Here is a 20,548-nt window from a genome sequence, read left to right as displayed (position 1 = left end):
ACCAGTTCGAATGCTCTCCACGTAAATTTATCTGTCTGTCACTGGCCACAGTAGACAGGTTGGTGAAGGTGGGGTTGGCATGCAGGCCTTTACTGAGTGTAGAATTGAGACGTTAAGTTGCAGATGTATCAGACAATGAAGCATTGCTTGTGGTTTTGGTCACCCTGTTATATGAAAGGTTTCATTAATCTGGAAAGAATGCAGATTTACAAGAGGTTAGGCAGGCTAGGCAATGGACGACCTAGTAGTGCAGCACTTAAACGTACCACTCTGCAGCACCAGCACCACCGACTGCAGTTTCAATTCCTGCCACTGTCCGTAAGGATTTTGTTAGTTCACCCTGTGACTGCATGGGTTTCCTCCAGGTGCTCTGGTTTCCTCCCACATTCCAAAAACGTACAGGTTAGTGAGCTGTGGGCATGCTGAGTTGGCAACACTTGTGGGCTGCCTCCAGCACATCATCAGATTGTTGGTCATTGACACAAAACAATGCATTTCACTGTATGGTTCGGTGTACAACTAACCTATCTTAAACATAGGAGATTCTGCAGTTGCTGGAAAGCCAGAGCAACACACACAGAATGCTGGAGGAACTCGGCAGGTCAGGCAGCATCTGTGGAGGGCAACAAACGGTCGATTGGAAAGCAGAAGCCCCTTCCATGAAGGGGCTAATGAAGGGTCTCGGCCCAAAGCATTCCTTACTGCAGTTGCTACCTGACCTGCTGAGTTCCTCCAGCATTTAGGGTGCAAAGTTAATCTATCTAAACAACATCAACTATTTATCCCCCCCCCAACAAATGCCAACCAACCCAAGTTCCGTCAGCAGATTGCTTGTTGCTCCAGATCCTAACATTTCTTGAGTGTCTGAAAAACAACTCCCCTCCGCCCCAGCCCCAGTGTTTTGGCCAATGTTGATCCCTCAATGAACATCATGAAACTAGGTTAGGTGTTGTGGTTGTGGGAGCTTGCTCTTTACAACAATGACCATTCAATGGCAGTAACTTGAGGGAAGTTAGTGAGGAAATAGCAGGGGCTCTGACAGAAATATTTCAAATAGAAAGGGGGATGGTGCTGGAGGATTGGCGTATTGCTCATGTGGTTCCATTGTTTAAAAATGGTTGTAAGAGTAAACCTAGCAATTATTGGCCTGTGAGTTTGACGTCAGTGGTGGGTAAATTGATGGAAAGTATTCTTAGAGAGGGTATATATGATTATCTGGACAGACAGTGTCTGATTATGACCAGTCAACATGGATTTGTGCGTGGAAGGTGATGTTTGACAAATCTTACTGAATTTTTTGATGAGGTTACTAGAAAAGTTGACGAGGGTAAAGCGGTGGATGTTGTCTATATGGACTTCAGTAAGGCCTTTGACAAGGTTCCACACAGAAGGTTAGTTAGGAAGGTTCAATTGTTAGGCATTAATATCGAAGTAGTAAAATGGATTCAGCAGTGGCTGGATGGGAGATGCCAGAGAGTAGTGGTGGATAACTGTGTGTCAGATTGGAGGACGGTGTGTAGCGGTGTGCCTCAGGGATCTGTACTGGGTCCAATGCTGTTTGTCATATATATTAATGATCTGGATGATGGGGTGGTAAATTGGATTAGTAAGTATGCAGATGATACTAAGATAGGTGGCATTGTGGATAATGAAGAAGGTTTTCAAAGCTTGCAGAGAGATTTAGGCCAGTTAGAAGAGTGGGCTGAAAGATGGCAGATGGAGTTTAATGCTGATAAATGTGAGGTGCTACATTTTGGTAGGACTAATCAAAATAGGACGTACATGGTAAATGGTAGGGCATTGAAGAATGCTGTAGAACAGAGGGATCTAGGAATAATGGTGCATAGTTCCCTGAAGGTGGAATCTCATGTGGATAGGGTGGTGAAGAAAGCTTTTGGTATGCTGGCCTTTATTAATCAGAGCATTGAGTATAGGAGTTGGGATGTAATGTTGAAATTGTATAAGGCATCAGTAAGCCAAATTTGGAGTATTGTGAACAGTTCTGGTCACCGAATTATAGGAAAGATGTCAATAAAATTGAGAGAGTACAGAGGAGATTTACTAAAATGTTGCCTGGGTTTCATCTCCTAAGTGACAGAGAAAGGTTGAATAAGTTAGGTCTTTATTCTTTGGAGCATAGAAGGTTGAGGGGGGACTTGATAGAGGTGTTTAAAATTATGAGGGGGATTGATAGAGTTGACGTGGATAGGCTTTTTTCCATTGAGAATGGGGGAGATTCAAACAAGAGGACATGAGTTGAGAGTTAAAGGGCAAAAGTTTAGGGTTAACATGAGGGGGAACTTCTCTACTCAGAGAGTGGTAGCTGTGTGGAACGAGCTTCCAGCAGAAGTGGTTGAGGCAGGTTCGATGTTGTTGTTTAAAGTTAAATTGGATAGATATATGGACAGGAAAGGAATGGAGGGATATGGACAGGAAAGGAATGGAGGGTTATGGGCTGAGTGCAGGTCAGTGGAACTAGGTGAGAGTAAGAGTTTGGCACAGACTAGAAGGGCCAAATGGCCTGTTTCCCTGCTGTAATTGTTATATGGTTATATAATCAAGATAGTGTGTTTTGGGATTCTCTGCTGGATATTACACAAGCTTTCTACGACTGATAAGGAGCTGCCTTTTTGGAGTCAGGACTGAATTGTGCTGGGGAGATGGTGAGGCTAGTTCCCTTTACTTTGGCCCACTCTTATCTAAGCTCATCCTAGCCAAAGTCAGAAGTATGACTCTCCCCTACAAAGGCATTTTATTTGACTTCAAAAGCACTGATAATTGGACAGTCTGTGTTCCTATCACTATCTCAAATGTCAGTTATAATTTAATGGAAATGATAGATTAACTAAACTTTGCATAGACTCTGCCAGCTGACTGTTGCAACAAGTGCAAAGTCCCTTCAGTGTAGGTGACAACAGGAGGTGCTTGCACACGAATTTCTGGTCGATGATTCTGATTATGTCAGTACCTGTCTGCGATTACACTCTGAGAAGTTACCGTGTCACCTGCCCAGAAAGATTAGCTTGAAATTTATCGAGCACAACACCCACTTAAGCAGCCAGACACTTCTGGTCTGAACACTGAGGTGCTTTACTAAAATTATTTTACTTGAGTTACTAAAGTTCAAGTTCAAGTTTATTGTCATTCAACCGTACACATGTATACAGATATACACAACAATATTCCTCTGGGACCAAGGTGCATATATCACATGCAGCACATGAAATAATATTAACAGGTAATAAAAATACTCTGTAGATGTACAAGTTGACGTAGAGTGAATATATGACAAGTAGTTAAATATAAAACAGTATAATGCTACTGGAGCTATCATAAATAATGCATACTGGGTGGTAACAGGGTGTTCAGGAGTCTCACAGCCTGGGGGAAGAAGCTGTTACCCAGACTAACAGTCCTTGTTCTTATTCTGCAGCACCTTCTGCCTGACGGTAGGAGGTCAGAGAGACCGTGCGATGGGTGGGAGGGTTTCTTGACAACACTGGGGGCTCTGTGAACACAGGGCTTCTGGTGTATGTCCTGGGTGGGAGAGTAGAGAGGCCCTGATAAAGTTTATACTATGTGTTACAGATGAATAAGTTGACTATCTAAGACTTTTTAATATGTTGATTTATTGTATTTACTTGTTAAATTCATTAACATAAATATTTAGTCATAGAGCCAGAATCAGGCCCTTTGGCCCATCTAATCCATGCAAAACTATTATTATGCATAGTCCCATCGACCTGCACCAAGACCACAGCCCTGCATACCCCTCCCATCCATGTACTTATCCAAACTTCTCTTAAATGTTCAAATTGAACCCGCATCCACCACTTCGGTTAGTATCACACTCCACACTTGCACCTCCCCCTTAGTAAAGAAATTCTCCCTCATGTTCTCCTTAAGTATTTCAAGGAATGTTAAACATTTCTTTTCAAGGAATTATGGATTTGTATTCCCAGATCCCTCTGTTTCACAAAAATCCTGAGTATTTTACCCTTCACCATGTGTGTAAGACCTTCTCTGGTTCGTCCTCCCAAAGTGCAACACCTTACCCTTGTCTGCACTAAATTCCATCTGCTGTTTTTCATCCCATTGTCTCAACTGCTCCAGATCCCACTGCAAGCTTTGATAGTCTCCCTCGCGGTCGACTACACCCCCAATTTCTTGAAGTTCAGATTTCAGAATCGGAATCAGAACCTGATTTATTATTATTGACATAAGTTGTGAAATTTGTTGTTTTGTGGCAGCTGTTCAGTGCAATACATAAGAATGAATATCATTTACAATAAGAAATATAAAAAATAAATATTGGTCTTCCGGCTCCTGTACCATCTCCCTAACAGTAGTAAGAAGAAGAGGTCATGTCGCAGATGGTGGAGATCCTTAATGATGATTAGTATCTTCTTTCAGAATTTTTTGGTTTTAGAGTGGGAAGGTTTGAATCTCTCTACACCCACGATTGTGTGGCTAGGCACAGCTCGAACACCACCTATAAATTTGCCGATGACGCAACTATTGTTGGCAGAATTTCAGATGGTGACGAGGAGGCGTACAGGAGTGAGACAGATCAGCTGGTTGAGTGGTCTTGCAGCAACAACCTTGCACTCAGCGTCAGTAAGACCAAAGAACTGATTGTGGACTTCAGGAAAGGAAAGTCGAGGGAACACATACCAGTCCTCATTGAGGGATCAGCAGTGGAAATGGTGAGCAGTTTCAGGTTCCTGGGTGTCAACATCTCTGAGGATCTATCCTGGGCACAACATATTGATACAGTTCCAAGGAAGACATGACAGTGACTATATTTCATTAGGAGAGTGAGCAGAATTGGCATGTCACCAAAGACACTCGCAAGTTTTGGCAGACGTACTGTGGAGAGCATTCTAACTGGTTGCTCTAACTGGAGGGACAATTGCATCAGATCAGAAAAAGCTGCAGAAAGTTGTAAACTCAGCCAGCTCCATCATGGGCACCAGCCTCCCCAGCAACGAGGACATCTTCAAACAGTGATGCCTCAGAAAGGCAGCATCAATCGTTAAGGGTCCTCATTACCCAGGACATACCCGCTTCTTGTTGCTACCATCAGAGAGGAGGTACAGGAGCCTGAGGGCACACACTCAGTGAACCAGGACTGCTTTTTCCCCTCTGCCATCCGATTTCTGAATGGGCAATGACCACTACCTCACAATGTTCTCTCTCTTTTTGCACTACTTAATTAATTCACTTTTATATATACTTTTTATTGTAATGAATAGTTTTTTATGATTATGTATTGCAATGTGCTGTTGCCACCAAACAACGTATTTCACAGAAATATGCCGGTGATATTAAACCTAGTTCTGATTCTTCTGATTTAGAATCTATGGTTTAAGAACATCACAAGTTCTGTAAAGGCCAGCCGATGGTGTAGTGGCATCTGCACCGGACTTTGTGGCGAGTGGTCCTGGGTTGAAATCCAGCTGACTCCTTGCACGCTTTCCATCTGTGCCGAGAAAAAGAGCAAAAACGCGAAAGAATCAGCAAGCTTGCCATCCGATGCACCACAAAGAACAACAGCAAGCTATGTAAAAGAAGTGCTGTCAAAATTAAATTAATTTCAATTATTTAATTAGCAAAACATTATCAGTCATGGTGCAATCATTTTCGCACAGACAGAGAGGCACTCCACAAGGTTCTTTTCATACAAAAATATATATACTGTACATACACTCGTGCATTCATGCTCACATCTAACCATGCGCAAATCCTCAGGGGCACTCATTCAGGATTCAAGATTGTTTAATATCATTTACTGTACACATCCTGGCTCCTCTCCATGTGCAATTGTTACTCTGGATTGGATGCAGCACAAAGAAAGCACAATAGGGTAAAGAATACAGTAATAACAAAAAACATAATAAATATAAATACAAAAGAGCTTCTGTACACGGAGTGAATGTATGTCCATAAATTGATGCTAGGCACAGTAGTGTCTATACATAAGGTGACTCTGAAAGGAGCTGTAGTGGACTTAGGTGAACTTAGTGGGTGGAGGTATTGATCAGCCTTACTGCTTGGGAAAAGTAACTTCTTTTGAGTTTGGTGGTCCTGGCGTGGATGCTACATAGCCTCCTCCCTGATCGCAGTCCATGAACAGGGTAGGTGGGATCCATCATGATGTTACTGGCCCTTTTTCAGCACCTTTCTGTACATATGTCCCTGATGGCGGGTAGCCTGGTGCCTGTGATGCATTGGGCAGTTTTGACTACCTGTTGTACAGCCTTCCTGTCTGCGACAGTGCAGTTTCTATACCATGCAGTGATGCAGTTTGTTAGGATGCTCTCTACAGTGCATCTGTAGAATGACGTGAGTATGGATGTACAAAGTCCAGCTCCCTTTAGCCTCCTCAGAAAGTAGAGGTTTGGTGAGCTTTCCTGATTATGCAGACTGTGTCCTTGGCCCATTGTGTGAGATGTGAAACTGCTTGAGGTTTCCACTGCTGTGCCGCTGATGTAAAGAGGGTTGTGGTGGTGCAAGTTTCCTGAAGTTAATAACCACCTCCTTTGTCTTGTTGATATTAAGGAAGAGATTATTTGCATGGCACCAGGCCTCGAGCTCTTCCACCTTCTCTGTGAAGGCCGTCTCATCGTTGTCGGTGATGAGCCCCACCTCTGTCGTGTCATTGTTGAACTTGACAACGTGATTACTCGGGTGTTTGGTCGTGCAGTCGTGTGTGAGCAGAGCGTACAGCAGTGGGCTCAGCACCCAGCCCTGGAGGGGGGCGCACCCATCTTGAGGATGACAGGACGGGAGGAGCAGTTGTACAACTGGACTATCTGAGGTCTGTTGGTTAGGAAGTCCATCATCCAGTTGCACAGTGGTGAATTTAGACTGAGGAGTTTGTTCACCAAGGTCAGTGGGACAATAGCAGTGAATGCTGAACTGAAATCCAGAAACAGCATTCTGACATGGCTCCTTGTTTTCTGTGTGTCAAGCCCATGCGCGTGACAGATGGTAGAATGCTTCTGTCGGTGAGCACTTTGCTGAGTGTCCAATGTGGCAGGAGTAGAGTTTTGGATATGAGCCATTACCAGCCATCATGATGATCGTCATCAGTGCACTGGGTTAGTTCTGAATGCGCAGAGCTCTTTGGTACAGGGATGATGATGGTTGATTTGAAACATGGGAACAACAGCCTTTACGATGAAGTGTCTGTGAAAATGTCAGTGAAATGGTGTGCATATTCCCCGAGTCCCTGGCCTGGGGTGTTGTTTGGCCCAGCTGCCCTGTGGGGTTTGACTTTCTGCAGAATTCTTCTCAAGTCTGCCGCTCACCTGCGAGGGGAGTAGCATTCGCAGCTGGCCCAAAGCAGTGAGGGAGATGTCAGCGCTGTTTTTCCTTGTGTGGTCAGTAACGCCCTCTCCTGTCCAGCCACCTACGCTGGGGATCATTATCAGACAGGTGTTCCAGAATTCTTTTGTGCTTAGGCAGTCTTTGCCATCTGGATTCTAAGATGAGGTTTCACTGGCTGCTCTGAGAGCTGCTCAGTCACCAGACTTGCAGGCAGTGTCCTGGGATTTTAGTTTAGAGTGTACCTCTGCATTAGGCCAGTGCGTCTGGCTGGGCCGTGAGGTACTAACGTTGTCAGTGACAGGTGAGCCATATTCCCAGAGGTCTGTGTCTTCTCCGTTTGTGGCGGTCTCCTTGAATATCTACCAGACAGTCCTGAAGCATAGAGATAGCCTCATTTAGGCCATACAGTGATGGTTTTCTTGATTGCTTTCTCCGCTTTCAACAGAGTTCAGTATGCTGGGATTAACATTATGAAGATGTGGTCAGAGAGTTCAAGATGAGGGCAGAGGATGGCTTTGTAAGTATCATGTCCGTTTGTATCAACACGGTCCAGTAGACTATATCCATCTACATGCATACACACATGTGCATTATACTGTACACTCAGTGTATGGTTGTCGTTGGCATCTGTACGCCTCAAGACGATGGTGTGACACTTTTTCTGATGATTCTTGGGGTTGTAGACTCGGGGCTATCTGCACATTCTGGAGTGGCTGTCCAGCCCCACTCCAGAGTGACAGACGCTTTCACAGTGGCTGCAGGTGAAAGAGGAAGATGCTCTGGTGATGCAGCCCTGCTTTTCTTCTGGCCCTTTTGTTGATGAGCATGTTGGTCCTCACTATCTCAGCACGTTGCACACCGCTTTTGACTGCGGCCCTCCATGCTGTCTGGTCTTCAGCTGCTTCCTCCCATGTGTTGAGGTCGATGCCTGCCAACTTCCTGCCCCATTTGCAGACCTCCCTGTCCTCGTGGGCGGTGACATCGTCGTCCTCGTGGGCGGTGACCCTCACTTAGCTCGCAATACAGCACATCCTTGGAACATGTCACTAGTCCATCCGTGTGACATGGCCTAACCATCTGTGGTGTCTGTGGCTAAGTAGTGCGTGGATGCTGGAGGTGTCAGCCCACTGCAGAACCTCTGTGTTGATGATTCTGTCCTGCCTGGAGATGTGCAAGATGCACCTGAGGCAGTGTAGGTGGAAAGAGTTAAGCCTCTTCTCTTGGCTGATGTGTGGCATCCAAGCCTCGCTGGCGTAGAGGAGTGTGCTGAGCACGCATGCCCGGTACACACACAGCTTGGTCTTCTTCATCAGCTGTCTGTTCCACACTCTCTTGTTCAGCCTGGCCATGACAGCTGCAGCTTTGGCAATCCCACTGTTCACCTCTGCTTCAAGGCACAGTGAGCTGGTGGTGGTCGACCCAATATAGGTGAAGGAGTAGACTACATCAAGAGAGCAACCATCAGTGGTGATGTTTTGGGGAGATTCTGCACCCTGGGCCATGACATTTGTCTTCTTCAGACTGATGGTTAGCCCAAATCCCTTGCAGGGATGGGCGAAGCGGTTAATCAGTTGTTGGAGTCCACCTTCAGTGTGCGATGTTGATGCTGCATCATCTTCAAACAGCATCTCATGGATAAGAGCTGTCCTAACTTTGGTCTTGGAGTGCAAGCGAGCGATATTGAGCAGCTTGCCATCAGCTCTTGTGCGAAGGGAGATGTCTTCAGTGCAGTCTGCGAAAGCATAGTGAAGGAGCATGGAGAAGATGATTCCAAAGAGGGTTGGTGTCTGGACACAAGCCTGTTTCACTCGCTGCTCACTGGAGGGGCATCAGAGGTTACTTCACTGAAGCAGACAGTGCTGTGCATATCCTCATGGAAGGATGGTATGATGCTGTGCAGTCTTGGGGGCGGGGGGCAACCAAGCTTTAGCCGGAGGTCGAAGAGTCCGCTTCTGAAATGAGGTTGAACACCTTGGTCAGATCAGTGAAGGCTGTGTACAGTGGCTTCTGCTGACGATGTTGAACAGCTTGGTCAGATCAGTGAAGGCAGTGCACAGTGGCTCTCGCAGTCCCTCCCCGTTCTCGTTCATCTTGCCGATGCCACAGTGACCAAGGCAAGAAGACCATGCTTCATATCCAACTGCAACTCTCGCATTGAAGTCTCCCAGCAGGAAGAATTCTCCATCTATCTCCATGCATACACACATGTGCATTATACTGTGCACTCAGGTACAGTGTAATGCACATATAAACACAGGCACGTGTACCTTAATACACACCACACTCACACATAGTATAGTATAGTCATAGTCATACTTCATTGATCCCGGGGGAAATTGGTTAAATAGAACATTACAGCACAGTACAGGCCCTGTGGCCCATGATGTTGTGCTGACTTTTTGACCTACTCAAATCCTTCCCTCCTACAAAGCCCTGCATTTTCCATCATGCAAGTATTTCCATACAGGACCTAGCCCCTCCATCTTCAATAATAATAATGGACCGTGTTTTTTTCATGAACCGATGAACACTACCTTTCTTCCTCTTGCACGATTTATTTATTTGCTTTGTACTGCTGGTGCAAAACAACAAATTTCACACCATCTAAGGCAGTGACAATCAACCCTATTTTGATTCCCCACAGTGCCTTTGCCTTGGCTGCTTTGAGCTCCAGTGCATCCCTCCTACGTAGCAGTCGCTATTTTTAATATACAGATATCTCACCCTGCAAAAACTCATTTCAGGGAGGTATCACCACCATTTCAGGGAGGTAGCACCCCACCCCCCCAACACCATATTCCGTGCCCCCCCCCCAGTCGACCTCCAAGGGTGTATGTAATACTTTGTTTAGTGATTTTGTCTAATCCGTAAACCATGTTGGGTATATGCAGCAAATGTGACATTAAAATATGTACATATTATATTATATTATCATGTTTATTCTATTACAACTTTAAGCAAGTCTACAGGGAGTTTGGCCTCATCATGTAGGACATCAATAGCGTAGCTCCTTAGCAGCCAGCCGGCTAGTTTAAATAACGTTAGCTATGCTGTAATGACACTTGTTAAACTCACCTCAACATATCTTTTACATTTTAACCCACCATGGGCAATAGAAAAGTCACTGTTGCAAACAGTGCAGCGAGCAACACTGTCATTATTTTTGAGGTCGATTGTAAAGCCCGCCCACAGAGAAAACTGATAGGTCTACTTAGCAGGGGTCCCCAACATTTTTTGCACTGCAGACCGATTTAATATTGACAATATTCTTGCAGACCAGCCGACCGGGGTGGGGCGGGTGTTAATCACGACCGGAATATAGGTGATAAGTCAATAGCATCATAACATTTTAAGAAACGTTTGGATATTAAACACACAGTGCATATTTTCCCTGTATGAACATATAAAATCATTGCAACACACCAATATCGCTGAATCAGTGGGAGCCCTGGGCTTGTTTCCCTGCAACAACACGGTCCTATCGAGGGGTGATGGAAGACAGTGATACTCATAGGAGGTTCCTTATGTCCAGTCTATTCCACGATTTAGTTTTCGTTGCATTCATTGCAGAAAACTCCGCTTCGCAGAGATATGATGTTGGAAATGGAAGCAACGTTTTCAGTGCTTTCGTGGCTATCTCGGGATATTTAGCCTTGACTTTGATCCAGAATGCCGGCAGAGATGTTATGTCAAACATACTTTTCAGCCCGCCGACATTTACAAGCTCGAGGAGTTGATCTTTTTCCCGCGCTGACATGGATGACGCATGCGTTCAAGTTCAACAGTTTGTGACAGGGAATGAGGAAAGGTGAAAATGACTCATATCATTTCATATCGCCAAATTATATTGTTTCCTCACGGCCCAGTGGTTGGGGACCACTCTTAGCACGAAGAGAGACCAATCCGTATGCTCACTCTCCCCCTCCCTCTCCCTCTCAAAAAAATCTATTTCCGGGATATTGTATATAATTTCCGGGCGTCAGGGAGCCACTATCGATATGCGGGAGACTCCCGGATCTTCCGGGAGAGGTGGGATGTCTGAATATATAATTATTTCTCATTTGGTCTGTGTGCACTTAGCATTTCCGCTTTAAGAAGGCAGAGGGGAATTGTTTACTACTTTAAGAGTACACGTAGGTGCTGCCGAATCTCGGCGTCCAGGGCGGAGGAACTCTCGCGAGAGTGGATGGTCCAAGATGGCGGCTCCGCCGGAGGAGGAGAGTCTGGAGGCGCAGCTGAGTGAGTGAGACGCGGCTAAACTGCAGAATAAAAGCAGGAAAAGAGACACTGATTAGTGTTTGAAATACGCGCGGGCTGAGAGCTGAATTATGTGCAAACTGGGTCTCGAATCCAGCATATAGAACCTTCTGAAATTTGTCCTGGAATATTCTGGAAGGGAATCCGGCCGAAGCATTGCATTCATTTTAAACCGGCTTTAAGATTTTAATTATTGTCTCTTCTAAATGTAAATAGTTTTCTATTGAAGGCTGTCCTTTATTTACTTTGAAAGTGGCGGAATAATCCGGAAATTATGGGAGGGTGGGTTAGTGCTGATGATTGACAGTGGCTTTGGCTTATCAGGTGGGAATGACGCGTGCTATAGCTAGGGGTTTTGACCAATGAATGGGAAAACTTCTGTTAGGGAGGCGGCGCCCGCCAATCATGTTAATGTTGGGGTGGGACATGAGCTGCTGAGCTATACTCGGGCTAATGGCAGCTGCTGGATGTGTTTCATCCCTTCAGCAGTCTGTTCCTCCAGCTAAAATGCATCTTGTACTTTTAAATGCAGCGACATACAAATTGTGTAGACAGGTTGCCACGTTACATTTGCCCCTTTGATTTTCAATGCAAAACCCATACCTGAGACGTAAGCAACAACCTGGATTTTTGCACTGTCTGGGTGAAGAGTAGAAGGATTTGTCTGTGGACCAAGGTTGCCAGATTTAAATTTTAACTTAAAGCTAAACAATGCCAGAAAAAAGCCAGACAGATTCCAATACTTTTCCCCCATACTCACATCACATGAAAAGCTCCATATCCAGGTCATTGCTATCCTGTTCACTGGAATCAGTGGAACAATCGGCATAAACCTTGTCCGTTGTGAAGTTTTTTTTTACTATTTCTGGAGATGCAGTGAAATCTTTGCAACATTTGCTTAAAGCAATAGTTCTGCCCTCATTCTCACAATAGCATCAAGAACATTCAGAGCCATCTCTATTTCCTGAGGAGACTGAGGTCCTTTAATATCTGTCGGACGATGCTGAGGATGTTCTACGAGTCTGTGGTGGCCAGTGCTATCATGTTTGCTGTTGTGTGCTGGGGCAGCAGGCTGAGGGTAGCAGACACCAACAGAATCAACAAACTCATTCGTAAGGCCAGTGATGTTGTGGGCGTGGAACTGAACTGTCGGACGGTGGTGTCTGAAAAGAGGATGCTGTCCAAGTTGCATGCCATCTTGGACAATGTCTCCCATCCACTACGTAATGGACTGGTTGGGCACAGGAGTACATTCAGCCAGAGACTCATTCCACCGAGATGCAACACTGAGCGTCATAGGAAGCCATCAAACTTTACAACTCCTCCCTTGGAGGGTCAGACACCCTGAGCCAATAGGCTGGTCCTGGACTTATTTCCTGGCATAATTTACATATTACTATATAATTATTTATGGTTTTATATTGCTATATTTATACTCTATTCTTGGTTGGTGCAACCGTAACGAAAATCAATTTCCCTCGGAATCAGTAAAGTATGACTGTTCTGTTTCTTGTCTTCCTTTTAACTGGGGATACAAGAGAAAACATCCTCTCAACTACAATGTTGCTGACAGGGGTTATTAGGCAAGTAAGGGCAAAGGTGGCAACCTCTTTAAGTGCCTGATGCTGAAGTACGCCAATCCAAAACTCTTCAGTGTCTGTAGGGAGTCCATCTTTCTTAAATCGACCTTCTTTCCATTCCACAAAAGGCATTTTTCTTTGTTCTTCTTCAATAGTGCTGATGTTGTTTCCTGCAAGGTAACTCGGAAAACATGGGCCTTGAAGCTTGATTTAAAATTATCACTGCTCAATTTTGATAAACTTTCAAATGTCTCTCTCGCCGACGGAAGTCTACATATAACTTGACTCAGAGCTGCTTCTAGCATAGACGTATATCTTTCTTTGACATTTTTTATTTCTAGATGGGCCTCAGCACTGTTGTTCTGCTGTAGGAATTTATTATATGCTGTTAGGACTTTGATACCAAAATCAACTTCATGAATTTTTTTCTCTGTCTTTTGGCATCATACAGTCTGTTCTGAAGACTCTTCCCCTATAAGAATATTTGTTGCTTCAATTCATGAGGATCAGCTTTGGTTTGCTGAAAAAGGCTGTTCAGTCTTTCAAATTCCTACTCAACAGGTGTCGCAAACTCAAAGAACAAGTCATTTTTGTAGTCTGACAACATTTCCTTTAGGAGTCTTGCTTTGAATTTTGTATCAGACTTTGGGCTAGTTCAGCAGAAGTAAAATGAGTCTTTAATGCTTCCCAGTTCATCAAAATATTAAACATGACCTTTCCACACACAAGCCACCAAGTAGATGAAGGCTTTTCAAAGGGGAGGGGGGCAGTTTGGGTTAGCTCAAATTCTGTAGCTGTGTTCATCACTCTAAACAATTCTTTGTATGCTTCTCATCTTAATTCACTATGGCGAAACCAATTGGGTATTTCTGACAGCAAAAATCCAATATTTGATGGTAGCTTGGATACTGCATATTGAATGCACAGTGCCAGCGAACGACAGATACATTTGAGTTGCACACAGAAAGGAGACACATCTTTTAGTCTAGACCACACAGAGCTGTTGCACCCAAAGTTTGGTGCACCATCTGATGCAAAACCAATGCAATTTGCAAGACTCTGGCCACATCTTTTGATTTCCTCATCAATCAAATTGAATATGTTTTTTCCTGTAGCCTCTTGCACCGGAATTAAACTAGAAATCCAGTTACAATTTCCTTTGCCCTGTCAGTTAAAAATCAAACTAAAATACACAAGTGTTTTTGTGTTGAAATGTCAGTAGATTCATCTATAATGATGGCATATTTCTTGTTCTGAAAGTCATCAATGAGATCAGTTTTCAGTGCAGGCGAAGTGATGTTTCTGATTAAGCATGCACATTTAGTTTTATGTAACTTTATGTGCTCCAGTGTACTCCCATGCCCATGTGCTATCATGATTTCACTCAGGTGGTCAACTGTACGTATCGCACAATGGCAGGTCATGCTTACAGCAATTTGCAGCTCTGCAGCCTTAACTTTATCGTTATCTTGCCTAGGATCTTTGTTACATTAAATTGTGTCTGGCCTTGTGATGGAGTTCTCCGCTTGTGTTTCTCTGATTTTTCATGATCTGAAAGGTTGCTAGCTCTTGGTACAATGGTGCAGTGGCACAATTTACAATAAGCTGCCTCCAGTCCATCAGCAGCCTTTTGGACCCATACAAATGTTTCTTCCCATTTGGTATTGTACTTACGATTGCTATTGTAAGAAGCTTTCCATTTCTTTAATGACATGGCCATGGGTGTTGATAATAAATGATTTATACAGGTTTCCCCCGCCATCCGAAGGTAGAGCGTTCCTATGAAACAGTTCGTAAGCCGAAATGTCGTAAAGTGAAGAAGCAATTACCATTTATTTATATGGGAAAATTTTGTGAGCGTTCGCAGACCAAAAAATAACCTACCAAATCATGCCAAACAACACATAAAACCTAAAATAAAAGTAACACATAGTAAAAGCAGGAATGATATGATAAATACACAGCCTATATAAAGTAGAAATACTTTTCCACAGTCATTACTGCACTGCTCTCCGTAGCGAAAATCGCACGCAAGTGCCGTCGACAGAAAATCTCACGCAAGCGCTCTCCAGTAACCCTTAAGCTATGAAGCTGCCAAATCATACCAAATAACACGTAAAAATACACAACCTATATAAAGTAGAAATAATGTATGTACAATGTAGTATCACTTACAGGAATCGGGAAGACAGCTTGCCGAGCACACTGATGATGGTGCGTTAGACTTGTCAGAGTTTGGGTGGTGCAGTGGCCCCCACCCTCCGGGCCGCTGAGCGATACATTGCCGCGAAGAACGCAGGGGTCCAGCAGTAGCCGGGAGGTACACAGCACATCTTTAAGAAAAAAGCCGAAACAAACATGCTAATTAATTAGGTGCCGCCTGTAATTGTCAGCCCAGATCAGTGCCGATTTCCGATTGTGTCGTCTCTGATCTGGGCCGACAATTACGTGTCAGCGGCACCTAATTAATTAGCATGTTTATTTCGGCTTTTTTCTTAAAGATGTGCTGTGTGCTTCCCGGCTTGCCAAAACCTCTTCAACATCATGTTCGTCAGCTTCCACAAGCCAAACTCACGTTGTCCTTACTTCGTTCACCACGATCAAAGCGCTTAATTATGTCTAGTTTTACCATAAATGTAACACCCTTATCCGGGGGAGAGTGGCTGCTCAGGGTGCGCTGCCTTTTATCGCGCACTGATTTTTTCGCGCGCTTAATTAAGCGAAAACGGTACTAATGTAGGGTACTAACAGTGAGGTTTCGTAAAGCAAACGTTCGAAAAGCGGGGGACACCTGTAAAAACATCCGAAGGCATCACAGTTTCACCACAATACGTTATTACATATAGAAAGTACACTTCACGGTCAATTTGTATAATTATAAATCACATCTAAACACTTCGGAGGTCCGAGGAAAAACTGCACCCGCCCGGACGGGTGGGCATGTGATTGTGTTGCTGACTTGCCGGTTGGCGCCTTCTTGCCCAGACTTTTGGCGGCAGAAATATTGCCCAATGTAACTGACCAAAAAACATTTTTCTGGAAGGAAAATGTTTTAGAAAAATGATGGTATGTAATTTTCGTGCAGATAGTCTTAGCATGTAGAAAAGCCAGGCGAAAAGGGGAAAAGCCAAAAAGCCAAATGAATTTTTCTGACACCACCCAAATTAGAAAAAGCCAGCTTTCTGGAATTTGGCATGATAAAAGCCAATCTGGTAACCCTGCTGTGGTCATGGAAACTCACTCTCTTCCATTCTGAAAAAGACTGGGACAGTTATCGCTAGGTCGAAGATAATGTTCAAAACGACAATAAAAACAGATACAGGAGCAGACTTAGGCCATTCAACGCATCATCTTGCCCAATGGCATCATGTTGTATTATTCAGTTTACCAGTTGACATCAGTGTGTAACATTGGGCTTGTTGCAGGGTCTTGACCTGAAACGTTGATAGTTCCTTTTCTCCCACAGATGCTGCTCAAACCGCTAAGGTCCTCAAACAGATCGTTTGTTGCACCAGATTGCAATATCTGTAGTCTCTTGTAGCTGTGACTTGATTATTCTCAAATGTTTTTATACCATATAAACTTGGGAGCTATTTGGCCCATCAAGTCTGTCATCAGTGGTGGCTGATTTATTATCCTTCTCAACTCCATTCTCCTGCCTTCTCCCTATGACCTTTGATGCCAATTCTAATCCAGAACCTATCAATCTCCATTTTAAACATGACTTGGCTTCCACAGCCATCTGTGGCAATGAATTCCACAGATTTTCCACCCTCAGGCTCTCTAAATTCTTCCTCATCTCTGTTCTAAAGGGATGTCTTTGTATTCTGAGGCTGTGACCTTTGGTTGTAAACACCTTTAGAGCACTTTATTGATTGCCTCATTTTGAGACTATCTGAAAAGAATGTGATTATTGTATAAATGAAGATACTTTTCCACTTCAATCCAACTGCTGAATGATTGTAACAAATATAGAAATGCCAATTCTGTATTTATATTTTTTATCTGGAGATGCAGGATAGTAACAGGCCCTTCCAAACCAATAAGCCAATGAACCTGCCTCTGGTTTTGCCAACTGATCAGTCCTCATGCTTCCTCATGCATGTTTCTCACACGGGAATCCAATTCCAGGATCCCCCCCCGACTTGCCCAACATCACCCATGTCCTTTGTCAACTGTCCACACCGGTGGCCCTTGAGCGCAGAGAGGAAGCTTGGACTCTGGGTGCCCTTCGTCACCTACCCACATCTCTGGACTTTGTGTGTGGAGCAGAGGCCTGACCTCTAACTCCTCCACATCCCTGTTCCTAAACCTTAACCTGATCTCTAACTCCCCTCCCTGTCCACAAAAAAAATCCCTGTGCACATTAGATATATTTTATGAAAGAAAAATGAAAATAAACTGGGGTCAGCAGTATTTTATGTTTTTACCTGAGTTTATGGTTTAATCAATTGTCATTCCTGTTGGTTCCAAGATGCCTGTTTCAATTATTGTACCACAGGAGTTGATTCAAAGTACATGTATTATTATCAAATGCGAATGAACAACACAGAGAATATCAAACATCAGAAATATGGGCCCAAACGTTGAATAGTTGTATCATGTAAATATAGGAAGAGTTGAAGGGGAATGAGATGGGTGCGAACAAACAGTATCATAGGATCTTGTTTCGTAAAGCAGCAACTGTAATTTGTCTGGTCATATCACATACCATATCTCACACAGCAAAGTGCCTATAGTTTGTCATGGGCTTGCCGGGGCGCGGGGGGACGTGCTGAGAGGTACTTTGGACCATTCAACTGAATTAGATTCGGAGGTATTAAAAGAATTTCGAGATTATGTCTTGATATTTATATGACAAATAAAACTGCAGTGAAATGTGTCATTTGCATCAAAGACGAACACAGTCCGAGGATGTGCTGGGGCAGACCACACCTTACTAACCCTAACTCTACATCTTTGGAATGTGAAGGAAACGAGAGCATTCAGTGGAAACCCACATAGCCACTGGGAAAATGTATAAACTCCTTACGGACTGTAGCAGGAATTGAACCCCAGTCACTGGCACTATAGAGCATTGCATTAATTGCTACGTTACAGTAGCTTGCAAGCTAAGATGTTTGGAAAGTAGACTGGAAAATGTTGCAAACAGATCCGAGCCAAATCTTCAATAAATTCAGCAGGGATTCAGGAAAAATGCAGAAAAGTTCTGCCACCTCGACTGGTTGAGAAGATGAGTTTATGGGAAAGCCGGGTAAACATAAGAGGAGGAACGATTGGAAGCCATTAGAAAGAGGTAACGTGGGGTCAGAAGGTGTTGAATCATTGTGTACAGAGCTAAGGAACTGCAAGAGTAAAAAGACCTTGATGGGAGTTGTATACAGACCCACAAGCAGTAGTCTACAAATTATAATGGGAGATAGAAAATACATGCCAAAAGGGCAATGTTACGGTAGTCATGGGGAATTTCAATATGCAGGTAGATTGGGAAGATCAGCGAAAATCAGCTTGGAGCTAGATTCCAAGAGGGACAATTTCTAGAATGCTTATGAAATGGCTTTTTGGAGCAGCTGATGGTTGAGCCCACTAGGGGATCAGCTATTCTGGATTGGGTGTTGTGAAATTAACCAGAATTGATGCAAGAGCTTAAGGTAAAAGAACCTTTAGGGGCAAGTGATAATATAATTGCATTTAAGGAGAAGCTGAAGTCAGATGTATCAGTATTACAATGGAGTAGAGCAAATTACAGAGGCATGAGGGAGAACACTGGCAGAGCAGCAATGGCTGAAATTTCTGGAAGCAATTCAGAAAGCACAGGACATATTGACATCCCAAAGAGAAAAAAGTATTGTAAAGGCGAGATGACACAACCATGGCAAACAAGAGAAGTCAAAGCTGATGTAAAAGCCGAAGAGGGCATATAATAGTGCAAAAATTAGTGGGAAGTTAGAGGATTGGGAAGCTTTTAAAGACCAACAGAAGACAACTAAAAAAGCCATAAACAAGGTCAAGATGGAATACAAAAGTAAGCTAGCAATAATATTATTAAAGAGGATACCAAAACTTTCTTCAGATACAAAAAATTAAAAGAGAGACAAGAGTGGATATTAGACTGCTGGAAAATGATGCTGGAGATGTAGTAATGGGGGACAAGGAAATGCGGATGAGCTAAATTAAGTATTTTGCACCAGTCTTCACTGTGGAAGACACTAGCAGTATGGTGGAAGTTCCAGGTATCAGGGGTCATGAAGTGTGTCAAGTTACCATAACTAGAGAGAAGGTTCTTGGAAACTGAGAGGTCTGAAGGTAGATAAGTCACTTGGACCAAATGGTGTACACCAGGATTCTGAGAGAGGTGGCTGAAAGAGATTGTAAAGCTATTAGTAATTCATCTTTCAAGAATCACTAGATTCTGGAATGGTTTGACAGGACTGGAAAATTGCAAAGTCATTCCACTTTTCAAAGAGCGGGGGCAGAAGAAAGGAAACCACACTCAGACCCCACTTAACGCTGAGGATGTGGTCCTCCGAGGTGGAGCGCTATGTAAATCAGCGCGATGCGGGGTCATTGTAACATTACATCAGTGGACACGTGTGCCTGGTTTTTAAAAAAACACAAACATAAGATGTATGATAGATTATTTTCTGTATACACAGTAATTCGTGGAGTGACGAACACGGAAATAGGCCTAACCTGTACATCAGTGGAGCAGCAGCAGTGGTGGTTACATCTTAGAGGCTGTGGGTCGTCCTCTAGCTTTGGCTTCTTTTTCAAGTAGGCATCAAGATTTGACTGCCTTTTCTTAAGTTTCCTCTCATGAAGCAGTTCTCAGTAGCAGCAAATCATGCTGAGAACACCTCTTTTTGCCTTATTGCTTCATTCCCAGTCAGGGTCATTATCAATGAACTGGTCCATGATTTGTGTGATTGTGGTGATGCTAGTTCTGTGGAGTTTTGTGGTTAAGTCCTTTGCAGCCTTGAACCCCAGATGTTTCTCTTCTCAGGAGATGAAAGTACAAGAAGGCATTCCTTTCCAAAATGGGCCCATTTCAACCACACTGAAGATGTGCTCAGGAGGATAATCGTCCTTTTCAATTATGGTCTTCAGTGTTGCAGGAAATTCCTGGGCTGCCTTGTTATCTGCACTAGCTGCTTCACCAGAGATATGTACGCTATGGAGGTTACTGTGCTGTTTAAATCTACCAAACCAAACTGCTGACTGTGAATATTACCGACATATCTTCTTGAATATGATCGAAGATGCTTCTTGCCTTTTCCATTATTATCAGCTGCCTTAGGGGCATGTTTCTTTGTGTTTGGTCCTCCACCCATTTATTTAGTCTATTTTCAAGCAAGTGGCTCCTTGAACGCGTTGCCTTC

At 43.8% G+C, this 20,548-nt stretch overlaps 1 protein-coding gene across 2 annotated transcripts in view; it reads left to right on the top strand.

Moving 5' to 3' along the window:
- Positions 1-11,454: 11,454 nt before the first annotated feature.
- Positions 11,455-20,548, top strand: part of gga1 (golgi-associated, gamma adaptin ear containing, ARF binding protein 1) — a 73,520-nt gene continuing 64,426 nt past the window's right edge. For both annotated transcript variants that reach the window (XR_011887733.1, XM_072272094.1), the window contains exon 1: positions 11,455-11,571. Coding sequence is in view for 1 of the 2 variants with exons in the window: in XM_072272094.1 (XP_072128195.1) it covers positions 11,529-11,571 (43 nt within the window). In the remaining variant the exon portion in view is untranslated. The remainder of the gene's footprint in view (positions 11,572-20,548) is intronic.

The sequence above is a fragment of the Mobula birostris genome, chromosome 11 (assembly GCF_030028105.1).
Source record: "Mobula birostris isolate sMobBir1 chromosome 11, sMobBir1.hap1, whole genome shotgun sequence".
In the NCBI taxonomy this organism is placed as follows: domain Eukaryota; kingdom Metazoa; phylum Chordata; class Chondrichthyes; order Myliobatiformes; family Myliobatidae; genus Mobula; species Mobula birostris.
The sequence above is the reverse complement of the archived record's forward strand: the minus strand, read 5'-3'. Positions and strand labels throughout refer to the sequence as shown.